Genomic DNA, 19,956 nt, shown 5'->3' on the forward strand with positions numbered 1-19,956 from the left:
CTTGATCCTGCATCAGTGGTTTGGTTGGGTGTTGACTGACTAGCTAGGCTTGGATCCAACTGCGTCTGAGATTCCGGTTTGCTCCTTGTGTCTTTCTACCTTTTTGAACCAGTGATTATACGTGACTCTCATGGCAGAAGGTAGTAGCACAGAAAGCATGCCCCGCTAAGCATGTTCCCAGTGTCTACTTACGTCTTATTTTCTTATGTTCCATTGCCCAATATCAGTGATGCAGAGACTTATTCTCTTCTTATGGAGGTTAGGATGGGAAAGGAATGACTAAAATCATCCAATCTACCTTGAAAGGCTATAGGTTTTCTTTGCTCTTTATATAATTAGTAAATATTGAATATACAATGGGATGACATTCTCAGAAAATCAGCCTCATTGCATGTACCTATCATCTGGGCCACATGCCCAATTGTCAGTTCTATGTACTAAGTATAGTTGCCTTCCTTCTTTGCTCAAGAGGATGCCTGACCTTTCTCTTTTCTGCTCTCTTCTGTTCTTATTAGAACTCTGGAGACAAAGATCAATAGGTGAATCTAAAAGACTATTGTTATGATTGCTAACCTGGGATAGAATATTTTTTTTCATTTTTATGAAATTTTAACTAGCCCAGGGCTTTGATGAGGAAATGTTTCTAATACAAAGTCTAGTACATATGGCAGAAAGCAATCAAGTGTACTCAAAATAGCAGGCCAGACGCATTCCTTCTAGAAACAGCAGATTGCAGGGATTATACCAGCTCATGCACTGCAGCCAGGGAAGCTACTTATCTTTCTCTAACTAATGCTCAATAGCTTAGCATATAGTTAAAGCTAAGATGCTCCTCAGAGGCTAGTCAATGGGAATCTTTGTTATCAACATCCTGCGTTTAGCAGTAGGGATATTGTGGCCCACTTCTGCTCCCACTTTGGTCTTTGCTAATGTGGGAGTAGAACAATTGATGAAAAGGTTATGGGTAGAGACAGAGAAACTGGTTTTTATTCCCAACTATATAAAAAAAGCATGACTGGGGAAGGTAGCACTCAAAGTTTCTATGACTAAGTTTTTACGTTTGACATTCATTCTATGTAAGTTTTCATGCTTTTTTGCTATTGAATGTTACCCACGTCACAAGAAATGACTAAGAAGGTTTGTCCCCAAGGGAACAAATTAAGTTAAATGATTTGTCTGGGAGTTCTTATTCTTTCAATTTTATATTTATAGGACCCCTGTGACCTTTAGGACTCAAGGCTGTGACTAATGCTGCTTCTTAGCTCATAGATGGCTTGAAGTTTGTATTTGGAGTATTGCTCATTTTTGCTTGAATTATGCTAGTTTAATGTCTGTGTTGCAGCTATGCCAGCATTTTTGGTTCTTACTTCAGCACTTTCTGAGTATCAGTTTTGCAAAGTTATGTATTGGGAAATCTCTAAAAGACCTCCTTGACCCACCAGGTTATATTTGCTAGTATGCCCACATTAATGGGCATTCTCTATACAATCCCACCAAGTACCTTCCATGCTCATGTTACAATGATGACTGGTTATCCAGCTTTCCCAAGTATCTCCTTGTTCATCATCACTATTATGCCACCCATTACTCCATCAGAGTTTGAAGAAGATTCTTAGGGGATTTCTCTAGAAATTTGTTATAGCCATCATAAACACTAGACCAAAATCATTGAGATAAGATTTGGCATGAGTGGGGATGAAGATATATCCCAGTTTGTGCAGGAATCATCTGGCATCTTTATCCTGCCACAGCATGAGAAGGTGTGCTGCCCAGCAGCAGAATTCTGTGCCTGTTAGAGCTGCTTTGTGGCAGCTGTTAGTGTGAATGGGAAATGTGTAAAGTGTTTTTAGGTTTTTGGAGGACAGGCAGTATGTTAGTGCCAACTATTGTTGTTGTAAAGGAAACCAAATCTAAATCAGTCTGTATCGTTGGATCGCTGTGCTTAGTTTATTTAAAACATGGCATTTCAAAGAGTTAAAATATGAGCACACTATGTCTTCACCTTCTTCTTTTTTTCCCTGAAACAATTCAGTTGGGTGTTTTTGCAGGAAGATTTAGCTAGGAGGGCCAGTGCAGAAGCACTTGGCTACTAGTGCTTATTGTGATAGACCTTCTTTGTGGTGTTAATTCTGGTAGAAATAATCATCTACATTGATTTATAAGAATGGAATTGAGCACAGACATTGATTCAAAAGCATAGAATAGCCATGAACAGTTTGATTTATGAGGGAATTAAGACAAATGATTCAGTTTTTGGAATCTAAGGTTGCTTGTCCAGTAGTTACATGTCAAAGTATATTCAGCAATTTCTTGATAAGAAACAGACCCCTGATAGAATGAATACTTTATTATACAGAATGGGCGGGACCACATTTAGTGTGTGATATGTGGGAGGCTGCTGCCTGCATGTCAGTGATTCTCAGGTACTCGATTGCTTGAGAATGAGATAAATAGCCTTATCAGATACTAATTTTAATGGGATAAGAATGTAAATGTAGTGAGTAATCAGAGAGTGTGTAAATAGCTGCAAGCTCATTTTCAGAGCCATTTGCACCAAGTTTGCAAGATGTCTTTCCTGTTTAAGAGAATGAAACGCTGTTGTCCCAAGGAGTTGATATCCTCAGTGATCACTTATGAAGAAAGCAATGTAGTCTTTGTTAATGACATGGGAGTCCTGCAATTTGGTGATCATGATGGATTTACTTTGCTTCATGGTAGTCTTGGTTGATCTTCCCAGACTGACTTCAGTATCCCTTCCTTATTTCTCACACTTAGGATTCATTGATCATAACATGTATCATGCTGAGACTTCACTGCTTCCTGATTTGACTGTCTCTAACTTGAAACCATAAATTATACGACAGCAAGATCTAAGTCTTTCACAGAATGTAACAGGAATGTGGACTAAACATGGGGTAAATGAAATGGTCCAGTGACAATCAGGTTCCTAAAGTTCCTAAAGATGCTCAAGACACTTCCATTTTTAATCTGATTTGAACATTCCACCTCACACATTACTGGTTCTGGTTTCCTCAACTCTAACTGACAAGACTGGATCAAACACATAATCTTTAAATGTGTTCTAAGTTTTGATGATTTGTTCATTTGGAACCTGTGCGGGAATAGTTTACTCCCAAGACCATTATTTCTAACTGATAACATGTGTTCCCATAGGGAGTATGACTTCGGCAACTTCACCTATCATTTTAAAATGGGACCCCAAAAGTTTGGAAATCCGGACGCTAACAGTGGAAAGGCTGTTGGAGCCACTTGTTACACAGGTAAGGAATGCTTTTTAACACTGGCTACATGTTTAGGTTTCTACTGTGATTCTATCAATAATCATCCAAAGAAGTGAAAAATTCTTAAAAGAGAATAAATCATACTATAATACAGATTATTGAGTATATATTATATACTGAACCATGGACTGTCTCATTACTCTATATATGATTTGAAGTGGCTTTTAAAAGCTATTTGTATGATTTTTGAAATTAGGTTGATGAGATAATTGAAGAGGGAGGCCTCGCTGAAGGGGACCCTCATTTGCTGTAATGGATTCAAAGTCTAAATAAACCATCCCTTGCTCACTTTCAGATGCTAATGCACAGTTAGGAAAAACTGTTGGCTATTTAAGAGCAATGTTTGTTGAATTACTTTTCTTTTAGTTCACAAGGCACAGTTCATTTTGCTGGATGATACGTTTCACTTTTGTGTTGTCATAGTTGTTACATTTCTGTGAGATGACTGTAAATAGGAAAACATCATCAGGATGTTAAGTTTTTGCATCTTATCAAGCATGTTTTTTTCTATATTAAGTCTGAATTTCCTGAAATATGAAAATGTAAGCCTTTTATGGTACATTTGTAGAGAATTATTATGTCAAATTAAGTTAGAGGCTATTTTTTTGGTCATTATAGCTCCTATAACAAATTACCAGAAAATTAATGGCTTAAAGCAACATTAATTTGCTGTTTGATGGTTTTAGAGATCAGAAGTTCTAGAGTCAAGGTAGGGGCAGGGCCTTCATTCTGGAGGTTCTAGCAGAGAACCATTTCCTTGCCTTTTATAGTTCCCAGAAACCACTTGACTTCTTTGGTCCCTTTCTCCATATTCAAAGAGAGTAACGTAGCATCTTGGAATTTCTTTCTCTCTCTGACCTCTGCTTCTTTTCTCACATCTCCTCTCTGACATTGACCCTCTTGCCGCCTTCTTAAAAGGATTCTGTTATTATGTTCGGTCCACCCAAATATACTAGAAAAATCTCCTAACCTCAAGATCCTTAACCTAATCACATCTGAAAAGTCCCTTTTGCAATTTCAGGTAACATATGTTCAGTATCCAAGGATTAGAACAAGGATATTTGAGGATGACCACTATTTAGCCCTTCCCAGTATGTCTACTGACCCTCAGAGACTCATATTGTTTCCCACATGGAAAAAATATTCAGTACATACCCAAGTCCCCAACTCTTAATCCATTTTAGCATCAAGTCCAAAATCTCACCTAATTTCAGTGTGAAAGTCTTATCTTAAATTAGGTAGAGATAAGAATCTATTTGTTATCTATCCTTTAGCCAAGTTCCTCTTTGTGCTTGTGAAAGTAAAGAGCAAATTATATGCTCCCAAAGTAAAGTGGTGGAACAGATAAAAGATAATAGTTCCAGACATTTCAATTCATAAAGGAAGAAAGTGCAAGAGAAAGTTGCCAGTCTCAAGAAATTTAGAAATCTGCCGATACAAACTCCATTAGATTTAAAGGTCTGTGAATAACCCTCTGTCCTCAGGGCCTGGGTCTGTGACCTTGGAATCTCTTCTTTTTCATAAAGGTCTGCACAGTTTGGCAGTTGAATAATATTGTCACCTCATTTCCTACTGGTGGAATTTGGGGAGTCTTACTTTTTGAATTTGATTCTTTCCCTTTCTATTTCATTCCATGTTCATAGTTTTTCTACTGATAATCTCAAGAACTCTGTGATTTTCTCATGTATATCTGGAATTCATTCCATTAGAAAATAGTCTCTTTCACAGATCTTTCTTGGACAATTCCATCTCCATTTTTGCCACTGTTGAAATGACTGAGGGAGTTCATGATTCATGTGAATCACAGAAGTATCCATATGACTGAATGCTCTGAGCTTTTTATCCTCATAAGGCGCTAGCAAAAAGTTATTCTATCATGCAGTTGGCTTTCTTTCCAAGCATGTTTTCCTGAAAGTGAGTCTCCTAATTTTAGTGTCTTTTGCAATCTTTGTAGAGTGAGAATTTTCCAAATCATCAAGTCTTGATTCCTTTTAGCTTAACAATTTGCCCTTCTGTTTACCTCTTTTCTCTTACATTTTGCTATAAGTAGCAAGAAAAAAGGCTACTCCTTCAACACTTTGCCTAGAGATATCCTCAGCTAAACATCTAAGTTCATCACTTAGAATTCTGTTTTCCTCACAGTCAGAGGAACCAATTCAGCTGAGACCTTCTGCTACTAATTAACAAAGATTTCCTTTCCTCTAATTTCCGATCACATGTTCCTTATTTCCTTCTGAGCCCTCACCAGTATCTCCTTTAATGTCCATATTTCTAACAACAATCTGTTTATGATAATTTATGTGTTCTCCAAGATGACAAAGGTTTTCTGTACTGAGCTCCTCACTTTCTTCTGAGTTTTACAAGCTGAGCATTTAACATCTGTAGTTTTAAAAGCAATCTAGGGAAATCTGGAATTTTCCTATCATGCTTCTCAAAATTCTTCTAGCCTTTACCCCAACTGATACAAAAGATATCGTCTACATTTTAGGTCCTTATTACCATGATATCCCCACTTTCCAGTTCCAACAACTTTATTAGTTTCTAATTGCTGCTATAACAAGTTATTACTGCTATATTTAGCAGCTGAAAAGAGTATGCATTTATTACCTCACAGTTCTGAGAGTGAAAAGTTCCCCCAAATTGCTTGGGGCTGTATTTCTTGAAGAGGTTCTATAGGAGCATCTAGGTTTTGCCATTTTCTGTGTTTGGAAACCACCTGCATCCTTATCTGTAGCACCTTCCTTCATCTTTAGAGCCAGCTGCACAGTACCCCTAGGTCTCTCTAGGTCTCTTTCTGTCTCTCTGTCTCTCTGACTCTAGCTTCTACTGTTAGACCTTCTTCTCTGACTCTTCCCCATCTCTCTCTTATGAAGGCCTTGCAATAACACTGGACCCACCCAGCTATTCCAGGATGCTCTCACTATGTTTACACCTTAATCACACATGTAAAGTCTCTTTCATGGATTAAGGTAATACATTAATAGTTTCAGGGTTTAGAATGTGTACATCTTTATATTTAAATGGTGAAACATTTTATTACATTCATGCATATTTTCCATTTGGTTATGATTCTTGTTAGCTCTATAAAAGTTTCTCTTAGGAGGCTGAGGTATTATATAGCTCAGTGATAGAATGCTTGCCTAGTTATGCTTAAGACCCAGATTTGATCCCTAGCCCTGCAAAAGCCAAAAAACAAAAGCTTCATAAAAACAAAAACAAAAACAAAGATTTCTTTAAGAAATACCTAACACCTATAAATTTTTATTTGGTAATATGTTGGCTACCTACTCTGATTATGGTTTGTTGACCAAGGCTGATCCTTGAATTGTTTTTTAATACCTAGCAGTAAGCACAAGATTGAGAATAAGCACCTCAAAATTTTTATAGCAGTTTGACAAAGTAATTTTGTCTGTTAAATTTAAAAATAAAATTTGGAATTGTATTTTTTATATTTTACAAATTTTTAATTATTCACTTGTATGTACAAAAGCTCTGATTTTTAAGATATTGGAATAATAAGAATATAATTTTTCATCATAGATTGTTTGAGTAGGTCTAGTTAGGAGATATTTTGGAGTTAGAACAATCTGATCTGAAATGTACTTTCATGGAAACAGGTAAAAATTGAGTAACCTTTGCTTAGCTTCTAAATTTCCCCTTCAGAGTACATGTAAATTTATTTAATGCTTATCATACAGGTTAAAGGTAACAAAATATTAAACCATAGAACATGGTATAAAGCAAATGTTGAATAAAGATAGTTTTCATATTTTTCTATTTTAATGGAGGCAACATATGTACTGTATATTCAGTCATAAGCCTGAATACTTATACTAGTCATAAGCTGATACTAGAGAAGTATGATACAGTGTTATACTACCATTAATTTCTTAAGTTTATTGTATTTATATTTTTGTTTTCAATTTAGCATATCAAAACAATCACAGATATACAATTAAAATTTGTAGATTTGTTGACATTCCCATATATCTGTTAGTCCAAGTAAAGTTCTATTGTCAGATATAAACTGTATTATTTTTTCAAAGAACAGTACATGGAATGATTTATATTTGTTCACTTGTGTTCAATTAATATGGTAGAATGCTTAAAACTGTTGACTTTTACTGTGAGTTATCTCTGTAACAAGCCTTAACATCCCTTCAGTGTCTCCTGATGTCTATGTGCTTTATTGTTCCTCCCAGCGTTCCTATCTTGATTTAAAAATCTCTTTCACAAGTGTGATTTTTTTTATGATGGAAGCTTTACATGATATTATTTCCCTGTAATATTATGATTATGTTATCAAGACAGACCACTCCCTACCCTGGATTGGAAATCTCAATGTTAGGACTGATGTAACTTAATTCTTGGAGGAAAATATGACTAAGAAAGAAAAAAGAAGAAAGAGATATGGAAATTATTAGATATATATTCCATAAATAACATTTAAAGCAAAATGTGAAACTGAGAGGAAATAATTAAACCAAAACCTCAGTTGTATCAAACACGTACACAACACTGTCTGAATTGGAAAAAAAAAAAATCATACCAATATACAGCAACATAGCATGCCCTTAGCTATCCCAGTTTCTAGTAAGGATGCTTAAGAAATGAAATAAAAAACAGAAGTGTTCAGAGTAAAAGTCATCTGCTGTGATGAGAAAAAAATGGCATTAGGAATTTACTACTGAGGTGTATTTAAAATATTCAAAAAAATTTTACCTCACTTGAATGTGTATGAGGATTACACATTTACCTTTGTATGTTCACATGGCTAAGTTACTTTTGGAGAAATTTTGTGTTATTGAATTATGAAGTTGTAAATGAGAAGGGATTCATTCTAGGAAATTTAGTCCTTGAAAAAGATACCTAACATTGTAATAAGTTGAAAAAAGGAAGGATTTTTAATAGATCACATTTTTTATAGTAAATTACACTGGGGAACCAAAATGCTTTATTAGGTGACTTCCTGAGAAATCTTTTTTAAAATTAGGAAATTTAGTAGTCCTCTTAGATAACTCTTAGAACCAAAGGGAAATTACAAATGATATATAAGTTACTGAAAAGAAGCATGGCTTCTTAACAAAATATATACACCCAGGAAAAGCTTTGATCAGTAGAGTATTTTAGCTATAAATGCCTTTGCCATTAGAAACAGATAGAAATAAATACTCCTTTGAAGAAATTAGAAGAATAATTGTGGGCTGGCTCGGTGGCACACACCTGTAGTCCCAGTGACTTGGGAGGCTGAGGCAGGAGGATGGTGAGTTCAAAGCCAGCCTCAGCAACTTAGTGAGGCTCTAAGCAACTCAGCAAGACCCTGTCTCAAAATAGAAGATTTTTACAAAGGGTTGGGAATGTTTCTTAATGGTTAAGCACCCCTGGGTGCAAGCCTAGCACCAAAAATAAATAAAAAAATAACAATAATATTGAAAGAGATCAGGAAAACAATTTAATAACAATAAAAACTATTATCACTAGAATATAAAACAAGAGCAAAAAGGATTGGATAAATTTTCAAAGTTGATTTTTCTTTAAATGGCCAAAGAAAACATTTCAAAGCATGAATTATGGAAAATACATAGCAAAAAAAAAGATATAAAATTATGATGAGAAAAAAGAAATAAATCCAGGAACAAGAGAGATGCAAAGAAACAGAGTAGAACATTGCATGTTACCTATATTGATGAAACATGGACACCCAAAGAAAGGGGATAAGTTCTTAAAAAAAAAAATTAAATTACCCAAAGTTTTACAAAAGGAACTGGAAAACTCAAATAAACCATATAAATATTGGTAAGCTGTATAAAGATACATTGTTTTAAAAATCTTAGGGACAGGTGGATGCATAGCTGAATATTATCAGACATTTGAAGAATGGATAAATTCAATGTTATTAAAACTGTTTAACCATAGAAAACTATGGAGAACTCACACTAATTTTTTGAACAATTATAACTTTAATAGGCAAAATTTGAGACACATTTAAGAAAAATCTTTTTCTTAAATGGAAAATGATCTGTTTTCTAAGTTTAAGTGTAAAATGAAGTACATAAAATATTAATTACTAACTCCTAGCAGGATATCAAAAGAGCAGTATATGTGTAACAAAATAAAATTCTAAAAGAATATATTGGTGTCCATCAAATGTTTAAAAAGCCATTTAATAGAATTTTGCAGTCATTTCTAATAAAAACTCTTAAGAACAGGATCTGCCAGTTTGTGTGTTTGTTTATAGGACTGGAAATTTAAGAGGAGTGCTTTACCACTGAGTTACATCTACATTTAAATACTTCTTTATTTTGAAACATGGTCTCATTAAGTTGTCAAGGTTGATCTCAAACTTGTGATCCTACTACCTAACCCTCTAGAGAATCACTGGGATTATACACATGTAAAATATAGATAATAATTTATAACTCATAAATTACTTAAGGGATAAATGAGATTGAGCTCCAGATGGCCACAGAAATTCCTAACAACATTCTTATAGTGAACCAGGTTTGCCCTTATTACCAAATTCCTCTCTACTTGATATTAATGGCTTTCTACTTACTAGATCAGGGGTGCCATGTCTAATATTCATTTTGATATTTTCTTTGGAAAAAAGTTTAATGCTGATTTGTAGAATGAACATAATTTGCTTATTACAGTTAATCAAAGACAATTAAAAGCAGAAACCTCTAAAGATACTGGCAATTTAACCTTTATCATTGGTAATCTAATGAAGCACAGGCAAACAACAGTAGGACAAAATACAATTTGCTGGAATTTTATTCTATTTCTACATAGAAAGATGAATCTATCACTTAAGAAATAATGGTAAGTATTTGATAAAATAATCTCATCGATATTTAATGAACTGTTCTAAATTGGCCTAGTAGGAAAGAAACCTCCTGAGAGGAGGAACTCTTCTTTAATCATTTTCAGTATTATTTTGAGTAATGTCTGTGGCTGCCCCTATGAAGTTAGACCCTGGTGAATTCTACAGTTGAACCTCTTAAAATTTTACTCAAAAAGTTAATAATGATCTCAAAAGCTAAATGATTAGAAATGAATTCACTGTAAATTTTTTTAACTTAAATTTAGTTTTAAATTTAGTTTTTGCATTCTTTCCTTACTGATTTGTTATAAAAGGAGTTATCTGTTTTGTGACCCCCAATAATACTTAATTGTCTTGGTGCTCCTAAAATCAGGAAAGCTGAAGGTTTAGATTTAAAATCAGGGGATTTAGAACTAAAAGTGAATTCAGAAATAAAGCAACATTGAGAAATTAAAGAACTTCTGAGAACTGAGCCAGTTTTCCCTACCTTTTTGTCAACTCGTTATGATTGACAAACCATAATATTTTAGTTATAAATTTGCCAAAAGAATCAAAGTATATAATGATGTCTTATTGTACCCTTTTCCTGCCTATCCAGAGAATATTGAGAAGCACTTTAAGTCATGGTTTATTCATGAGATTCAATGATTAATACATTTGGGTAGTTGCAATGGTAACACAACAAGGTACTGTCCCTCATTTTTATTTACTTAACTATTCATACTAGTTTCCATTTTCATATATATATATATATATATTTTTTTTTTTTTTTTTCACGGGAAAGAGTTTCAGCTTATCTTTTTTGGGGAGGGTGGGGGAGGATACTGACCTTGATCCCAGGGGCACACATTAATTAATTGAGGTTGGCTTTGAATTTGCAATCCTCCTGCCTCAGCCTCCAGAGTCCCTGGAATGATAGGCATGTGGCACCATTCCAGGAATCTTACATGTATTTAAAAGAATTTTGAGGGTGAATGAACCATCTAAATACCATAATTTCCTTTAGAACTTCTCTTTTTCTCTTAAAAAATATATATATATTACATATATATATATATGTATTACATAAAATATATATATATGCTGAGAGTGGTGGCACATGCCTGTAATCCCAGCAGCTTGGGAGGCTGAGGCAGGAGGATCACAAGTTCAAAGCCAGTCACTGTAATTTAGCAAGACCCTGTCTCAAAATAAAAAGAATAAAAGGGCTGGAGATGTAGCTCAGTGGTTAAGTGTCCTTGGGTTCAATCCCTAGTACCAATAAATAAATAAATAAATATTCACATATATATAAATAATAGGGTTTAAATATAGGTAACTTACCTTTATCACTTGTTATTGTTTAATTGAAATACTAAATTTTTTTATTGTTTTACTTATGCTTTTTAAATTTTTCTAATTTTTTCTAATTAGTTATACATAACAATAGAATGCATTTATGCATTTTGATATATCATACATAAATGGGGTACAATTTCTCCTTTTTCTGATTGTACACATTGTAGAATACATCAGTCATGCGGTCCTATATGTACATAAGGGAATAATGTTTTTCATTCTACTATCCTTCCTATCCCCATATCCCCTCCCCTCCCATCACTCCTCTCTACCTAATCTAAAGTAACTCTATTCTTCCCCAGGGCCCCCCACCTCTTATTGTGAATTAGGGTCCACATACCAGAGAAAACATGTGGCCTTTGGTTTTTTGGGATTGGCTTATTTTTCTTAGCATGATATGAATAAAGAATATGTGGAACACATACATAATGGAATATTACTTATGCTTTTATCCCTTAATATGAATATTTCTTAGTTGCTGTTTTCACAGAAGAGATGTATACCCCAAGTGGTTATTATATTAAACATATTTCTTCAAATTGAGGTCATGTGGTAGATTGTTTGGCAGTTATTGTTTGCCACTTCTGAAATAGGAGTTTAATCAACTGGTATGTAGTCTGGAGTTAGATTAATTTCTGTTTGGGGATTATACTCAATATTTTAATGTCTGCCACCAGATGGGAGTGATGCTCTGTCTGTTATATGGCCAGCTGTGTTGGCCATGTTTTGAAACTTGATTAATGTACAGAGCCCTTTTAAACAGAAGGAAAAAGGAGTCCCAAATCTCAAAATGGACTAACACTAGTATCAGTCTGGAACTATGTAAAGCACCTATGCTTATCCATAAGTAATTTTACAACATAAGTATGAAAAATACAAAAACAAAGAAAACATCGATTTGATGGATGATGTAGTTTTGCTGGAGAAATCATTGCATGTGACCTTCATGTGGAGGTGACTGCACAAGAACAGAGCCCTTTCTGTTTGGCAGATGCACACTGCTAGAGCCATGCGACACATAACTTCTCTCCCCACCTTAAGACCAAGTGCTACAAATCACAGCTGTTCCGTGCACCCTGGTACAGGCAGCACTTGCCTTTCCTCTTTTCTCATTAGCCCAGGAAACCGAAGTTGAGGAGTAAAGAATTAAGATGGGCTGGGAACTAACTTCATTAATAATGACACAACTAACTTCAGTATTTACTTTCAAAAATTCCTGGTTTGAATATAATATTTTATGAATGCAAATAAAAGAAATTCCTCTTAGTAGAAGATAAATGTCTCAAGTACTATGAAGTGAGTGTGTTCTGTATACTACTCAGTTTATTAATTTCCTGATTTTAATTTTGAAAAGGGTTTTGAGTTTCCATCTTCATCTTTCATCATTCTGAAGGTCCAGCTCATCTATCCCACTTTCTCCTACAAGTCATCCTGTGGGGCTCACTCAGGGGGGTAGTCCAAGATTTTGAACTATCTTTTCTAAATTGCTTTCTCTTGTCTGTGCTTCAAAGGCCTTGCTGCTCTTGCCTCCAGAGGGGGAGGAGACCCTCTTCAAGACCACAAATAATTCAGAGCCTCTAAAGAGAAGATTCCAGCAGTTTTCAATAACTCCTTGCTTCAACATGATAAAATCAATATTATTTTCTTAGAGATGGAAAAAGAGAGATTTAGATCATTTAACAAAACTTGTAGGTTGAGTTAGGTGGAGTTGCTCTGAATTTCTTAAGGGAAACGTACTGAAAATACTGAAACTGTTAATATATCAACCACAGAGAATGTGTAGAATGAAAAGGGAAGAGAGGAAGGAAATAAATTAAGGGGTGAGAAGGGAAGAACTCACAATATTAAAAAGCAGAAGAGGAAAGCATGGATTCCTATAGTGAAACTGTATTACCTTTTCTTGTTTGCATCACCTAACTCTGGTCCAAACCTACTGTTTGCTGACATACACAAATGACCTAAACAAATTTCATATTCAAAGGGGAAAAGTTAAACTAAAAACCCTTTTTCCCCATTAAATGGCTAATACATATGTATACTCTGGCTTAGTAATAACTTTTTTATTCTGGTTAGCAGTAAAATCAGGCTTTAACTGTTTTCCTTCTTGTGTATTTTTCATTTCAGTGAATACTTAGCCACCATTTTCAATGGGCAAAATGGAATTTAAAATTAAGTTTATAAATGAAAGTCACATCAGAGAAGAATAATGATATTTTTATGTGCTTGAAACAGAACAATCAATGAAATCTTATGCATGCTAATTCAAAAATTTCAAGGAACAAATTGAGGGAGGTTAGCTAGCAAAATTGTTCCTAACTATATTGGACAGTATAGAAATCTTATCTGAACAAGAGAGCAAAAAATCCATTATACCAAGCATGAGAATGCCTAGCAAGTGACAGAATTACTTTTACTCAGGAAGTCCTCAACTGGCAAAGTAATTAAAGCTTGTCTGATACCTGAGATAAAGGATAGGGACATGTCAGCCTACCTTCCTTTGGGTTCTTGTCCTCCCTAGAAAGTACAAAAGGTAAGCCTTGTTTTCACATAATTAAGGAGGGAAGGCCAGTTAAAGCAATGGAAAATCTAACCAGAAATATTTTCTTTCATTCTGAAAACAGAACTCTCAGTCATTCTTGTGACATAGATACCTTGACTTGGGCATCACTGTAATGGGGGTTCTTTCATACCCCAGCATCTGGGCCTTCTGTCTTTGCTTTATCACCTCTCTGCCTAGGCTTTAAATGTCCATGTTGTTCAGTGCTTAGACTTGGTATTCCTATTTTCTTTCTCATACCTTTTCTCCACCAGTTATTCTACCCATCCCTGTGACTGTGAGTATCCTAAGTATGCTGACAATACTTAACTTTATATCTTCAGTTCACTGAAGTGATTCCTGTTCTCACACCTAAGGATTCTCCTTGGTTCCTGTATTTATTCTCAGAGCCTCTCACCTCTCTCCATCTCTGCTACCGAAGTCCTTGGACCCAAGCCCTCTCTCACTATGACCAATATAGTCCCCTCTCAAATACTCCACCAGTCTTGCTCCTGTTCCCTGCCTGTGCATTCTCTACACAGTAACCAGAATGGTCACTGAAAATAATGTAAAATTTGGTCATATCATTCCCGTGTATAGAACCTACTATTGATTTTATGTTTTAGGCCAAAATGAAATCTCCTGTGTCTTCATTTGCACCCTAACAATCATCCAGTGCTGGTTGACTTTCAATCTCCATGTTTGAGCCACAGAGTCCTTTAAAGTTAAGTATTGCAAATGTTGCTCCCTTTGCATGAGTCAACACTATTCTTCTGATGCCTGGACTGACCCCCTTACATTTTTCAGCTTTTATGGATCATTTCCTTGGTTTCACAGAGACCTTTCCTGATTATCTCCTGCCTCCTGCCTCAACTCCTGTATATTCACTGTTTATTCCAGAGAACTTACCACCATTTGTAATTGTCTTGTGGTTTTGTGTGTATTTTCTCCGACTTTCTACGCTATATGGAAAGTTCATGAGGATGGGAAGATGTCAGTCTAGTTCATGTATTTATCCCCAGTACCTTACACATGGAATATATTTGTTAATACTTGTTTAATTATTAAGCCGTTTCCTTAAAAAAATTGCAATGTATGTATTTTCTTTTTGCCTCCCTCATTATTCTAAAAGTAGTAAGTAGTAAAGAGTAATTATATGTTACAATATTTGTTTTATGAAGATGTTGACAATTTGAACAATTGTTTGTTGTAGGATTTCAAGGATGAAAATATTCATTAGTTTTTAAGACTATGTATCAGTGTTTTAATACCCAGTGACCGAACTAAGCAAGCATATTTTGTTTTCATATAATGAAATCTATAATCTTTATCTTCATAAAAAGGCATGGAGGGTTGGGGTTGTGGCTCAGTTGTAGAACCCATGCCTAGCATGTGTGAGGCATTGGGTTCAGTTCTCAGCATCTCATATAAATAAATGAGTGAAATAAAGGTCCATCATTTAAAAATAATTTATTATTTTAAAATAATAAATTTTAAAAAGGCATAGAATGCATATATATTCTATAGATATTCCATACTACATATGTAACCCAGAGGAAAATCAATAAATGTTTTCACATTAAATACATACATATTCTATGTGAATATGTATGAGAAAGAAAATTAACGCATCTTTTCACATTGACTATAAATAATTTGTGTTTTCTTTAGGAAAAATAATCTTGCTGACCCTCTAATGGAAGTTTCTTCTCAAAGAGTACTAATCAAAGGCATTGATGAACCTTAAATATAATGTTGGCCAAATAATCTTTTTTCAAGATTCTCAAAACATTATGAACTTCCTTTTTTCCAAACTGGCATCTAAATACAGGTAGCATACATAGAAATTATCACTTCTGTGGCACTTAGTGATAAATAAACCATCCCTTGACTACCTCTTGACCATAGTTGCCATTTTTCACAAATTAAAGTTCAATAGACCCAGGTAAATTTGAGTATCAGACAAATAACAAATTATTGTGTATTATAATTATGTTCCATGTAATATTTGAGCCATGTTTATGCTGAAAAATTTGTTACTATTATTGTGCCAACTCTGAAAACACAGTTGCTTTTACTGCTAATTTGTAAGTTCTATAAAATGCTGAATTTTATGTTTCAAGGGATTCTTTTTAGTAATGTAAGGAAGAAAAAGCAGAGATATTGTTAGTCTTGTTCTTCCAAAGTAATTTTTTGAACACTTTAAGTTCAAATTCTTCTACAAGGTCTTTCCTCGTTTGTGTTTCTTATTTTCTCTCTCTTTCTTGCCATCTGCCTTTATGCCTACTCTCAATCCAAAAAGAACTTTTCCCAACCTCTAGAATTCTGTGCTGTCTCATTTTATATGTTCCTGGAAATTCTTTCCCCTTCAGTTGCCATAGGCTGGCTAGCACCTGTGCATCCTTCAGTTCTTAGATGCTGCTTTCCTCAGCTTTTCTGACACCTGGGTAACTGGGTTTGTTTCCTACTCTGCTCCCAGGGTGTCTTTCGTTCCCCTGTCAGGTATTATCCCACATGATTTTAATTCCTGGCGTTAAGCTCATGCATGCATGTGTGTGTGTGTGTGTGTGTGTATTAGTATATATGCATGTTTATGTTGTGTTTCTGACTCTTAAAACCACAAATACCTTTCTCTGAATATCCTTCTATTGGCATGGTGACATAATAATGATTTAATAAATTTCTCTTGAGTGATTGAAATGATGATTATTTTTGCTGACTCAGTAAGTGCCCTCCTCTGAGAAATGAGAATCTGTCTTGCTCTCCCTCTTATTCTTTCTCTTCACTAAGGCACATCCCCAAGCAGAGTAGAGCTAACATGCAGTGTACTGGAAACACTTAATTTCAATTATTTATGAGATTATACTATCAGTTTTAAAACTGTATTTTAAAAATTAATGGGATTAGGTAAAAGTCATTTTCACTGGTCAGTCTTTTTACATACTGGTAATTTTGTGTTTTATGATCCCAACAGTGTTGGTAATTGTTGCCATGTTATTTCTTAGGTTTAAAAAAATGAAAAGAATATGGAAAATATGCTTGATTTTTAAAAGATCTCTTGTAGCATGTTAGTTAAGTTTAAAAATGAAAAATGTATAAATTACTTGAATATGATGTTATTACAAAGTATAGCTATTATTGTAAATGTGCTATGGAGCCCCATGGTAATGACTGAGATGGTAATTTCATTCTAAACTGCAGTTTTCAATGGCTTATTTAACACGAACTTCCAATTTACACTGTTGACTGAAACTTCTCAAGCTTGTTTTCATCCCCTAGGGGAATTTTATAAAGATGTGAGACAAAAATCCTGTTAACAGACTTATTCAAGCATGGTAAAAATGATTTTCCCCCAACTATTAAAAATTTTGGAATATTTTGGTGATTTGTACATTTTTAAATGGTTTCCAAGCTTTATCCTTCAGGTGGGCATCTTTCCCAGAAAGGACAGGCAATGTGATTTAATAAAAGTATTTAAATATTTAACATAGGTAAACAATATAAAATGTTAAAATTTTAATCGTGGAACATATTTATTTATTTTTTATTCAGTGTGGCTCATGTCAGACCACTTTGATAAACTGGTATTAAAAGAATGACAATCTTATTTTCAGAACTATTCATTATCAATAGGTGGATGGTTTGTTAATAGAATTTATGACTGACTTTATGTCCTGGGATTCTCTTTAGTATTTTCATTTGTATTATTTGTTCCATTCTATTCATTGTCAACTTTTCAGTACTCCCTTACATACTCAGAAACCATGAAATCCAGTTATTGTAGTTTGTGTGTGTTTCCTGGGATTGTCATGACTATTCAGAAAGTCATAGATATTTAACCACACAAATGTAGGTAATCCTTGATAACACTGAGATAGACTTTTCTGATGTCACTTTAAAAATTTTTACATAGAGTCTGAGATAAGGTTACAAGGTAGCTAATTAATGTATATGCCAAGATTGAGCAGAGAGGAGAAACTTCTACAATAAGAAATCATTAAAGAAGAAAAAAGTTAATTTTGTGAAAAACTTTCTACCATAATTCTCCCTGGTCTGGATGCAGAGACCAGGGAACTGGTGACACACCCATTTATTCTTTGTGTTCAGACCTTGACTACTTTCTCCAGCTTTACCTGAAAGTAGGTGCAGACATGCAGCATGAGGGATGCATGTCCCTCCCAGTCCTGACCCAGGAAAGCCTGCCTTGTGTATCCATGGATTTCACCTCTTCAAGCCTTGATGCAGATGAATACAGTGCTAAAACCACATATTGCAGCTGGCGGAAAGTAAAGATGGAAGGAGCCTGGAAACCTGAATCCTGAACTGAAAGTACCCACTTCAAGTAGTGGGTCTGGATATAAAACAGGAAGGGACATCAATTTTAGACTATGTTCTTTTTTTTAATTTTTATTTTTACAGACTGTATTTTGGTTCATTGTACACAAATGAGATACAACTTTTCATTTCTATAGTTGTACACAATGTAGACTAATACCATTCATTTAACCATACATGTACATAGGGTAATAATGTCTTATCTCAGTCTACTATCTTTCCTTCCCCGCAACCCTCCCACCCCATTTTCCTCTACACCATCCAAAGATCCTCCATTCTTCTCTTGCCCCCTCATCATCCTTCCCCCCATTATATATCATCATCCACTTATCAGAGGAAACATTTGCCTTTGGTTTTTTAGGCTTGGCTTACTTCACTTAGCATGATATTCTCCAACTCCATCCATTCACCAGCAAATGCCATAATTTCGTTCTTCTTTATGACTGAGTAATTCCATTGGGTATATATACCACAGTTTCTTTATCCATTCATCAACTGAAGGGCATCTTGGTTGATTCCACAATCTCTTGAGCTACTATGAACATTGATATGGCTATATCACCTTAGTATGCTGATTTTAAGTCCTTTGGCGTAAACAGAGGAGTGGGATAACTGGGTCAAATGGTGGGTCCATTCCAAGTTTTCTGAGGAATCTTTATACTGCTTTCCAGAGTAGCTGTACCAATTTGCAACTCCACCAGCGATGTATGAGTGGGCCTTTTTCCTCATATCCACGCCAACACTTATTATTGCTTGTGTTCTTGGTAATAGCCATTCTAATTGGAGTTCGATGAAATCTTAGGGTGGTTTTAATTTGCATTCTTTAATTACTAGAGATGATGAGCACTTTTTCATATATTTGTTGATCACCTGTATATCTTCTGTGAAGTGTCTGCCCAGTTCCTTAGCCCATTTGTTGATTGGGTTCTTTATATTTTTGGTGTAACATTTTTTAAGTTCTTTATAAATTTTGGAGATTAGTGCTGTATTTGAAATGTATGTGGAAAAGATTTTCTTCCATTCTGTAGGCTCTCTCTTCTCATCGTTGATTGTTTCCTTTGCTGAGAAAAAGCTTTTGAGTTTGAATCCATCCATTTATTGATTCTTGCTTTTATTTCTTGCACTCTGGGGGTCTTGTTAAGGAAGTCTGGTTCAAAATGCTCTTTTTTCTTAAGCCACTGAAATTTTGAGTATACTTGTTGCAGCAGAAGCTACCCTTAGCTACTCTAACTTCTTCATTATTATAACATAGACCAGAATAATGGTCTCTTATAGAAGGTCAAAATATATTTCTCACTTGTGTAAAAGTCCGAAGTAGATTAACCGGGGGATAGATTGCTCTTTTCCATGAAATAGCTCAGGGACTCAGGGATCCGCTGTATTGTTCATACATCTTGCCCTCCACCATCTCTGGGGTTTGTACTGATCTTTGTAGTTTTCAGTCACTCATTATGACCATATCCATGTCTTAGATCCTCAAAGGTGAACAAAAATGCAGAGTATATCCTTTTCTTCAAAGAGTAAAATCTAGATATTACACGTATCCCTTCTGCTCCTATCTCATTGGCCAGTACATAGTCACAAGCCTTGTGGCAATAAAGGCATCAATCAATGTCATGACT

The 19,956-nt window shown here is 34.9% G+C and overlaps 1 protein-coding gene across 4 annotated transcripts in view; it reads left to right on the top strand.

Moving 5' to 3' along the window:
• Ctnna2 (catenin alpha 2) overlaps positions 1 to 19,956 on the top strand; it is a 1,081,443-nt gene that overhangs the window by 121,390 nt on the left and 940,097 nt on the right. For all 4 annotated transcript variants that reach the window (XM_047523044.1, XM_047523045.1, XM_047523046.1 and 1 more), the window contains exon 2: positions 3,175 to 3,281. In XM_047523044.1, coding sequence (XP_047379000.1) covers positions 3,180 to 3,281 — 102 coding nt within the window. In that variant the 5' untranslated portion in view covers positions 3,175 to 3,179. The remainder of the gene's footprint in view (positions 1 to 3,174; positions 3,282 to 19,956) is intronic.

This window comes from Sciurus carolinensis, chromosome 13 (assembly GCF_902686445.1).
Source record: "Sciurus carolinensis chromosome 13, mSciCar1.2, whole genome shotgun sequence".
Classification (NCBI taxonomy): domain Eukaryota; kingdom Metazoa; phylum Chordata; class Mammalia; order Rodentia; family Sciuridae; genus Sciurus; species Sciurus carolinensis.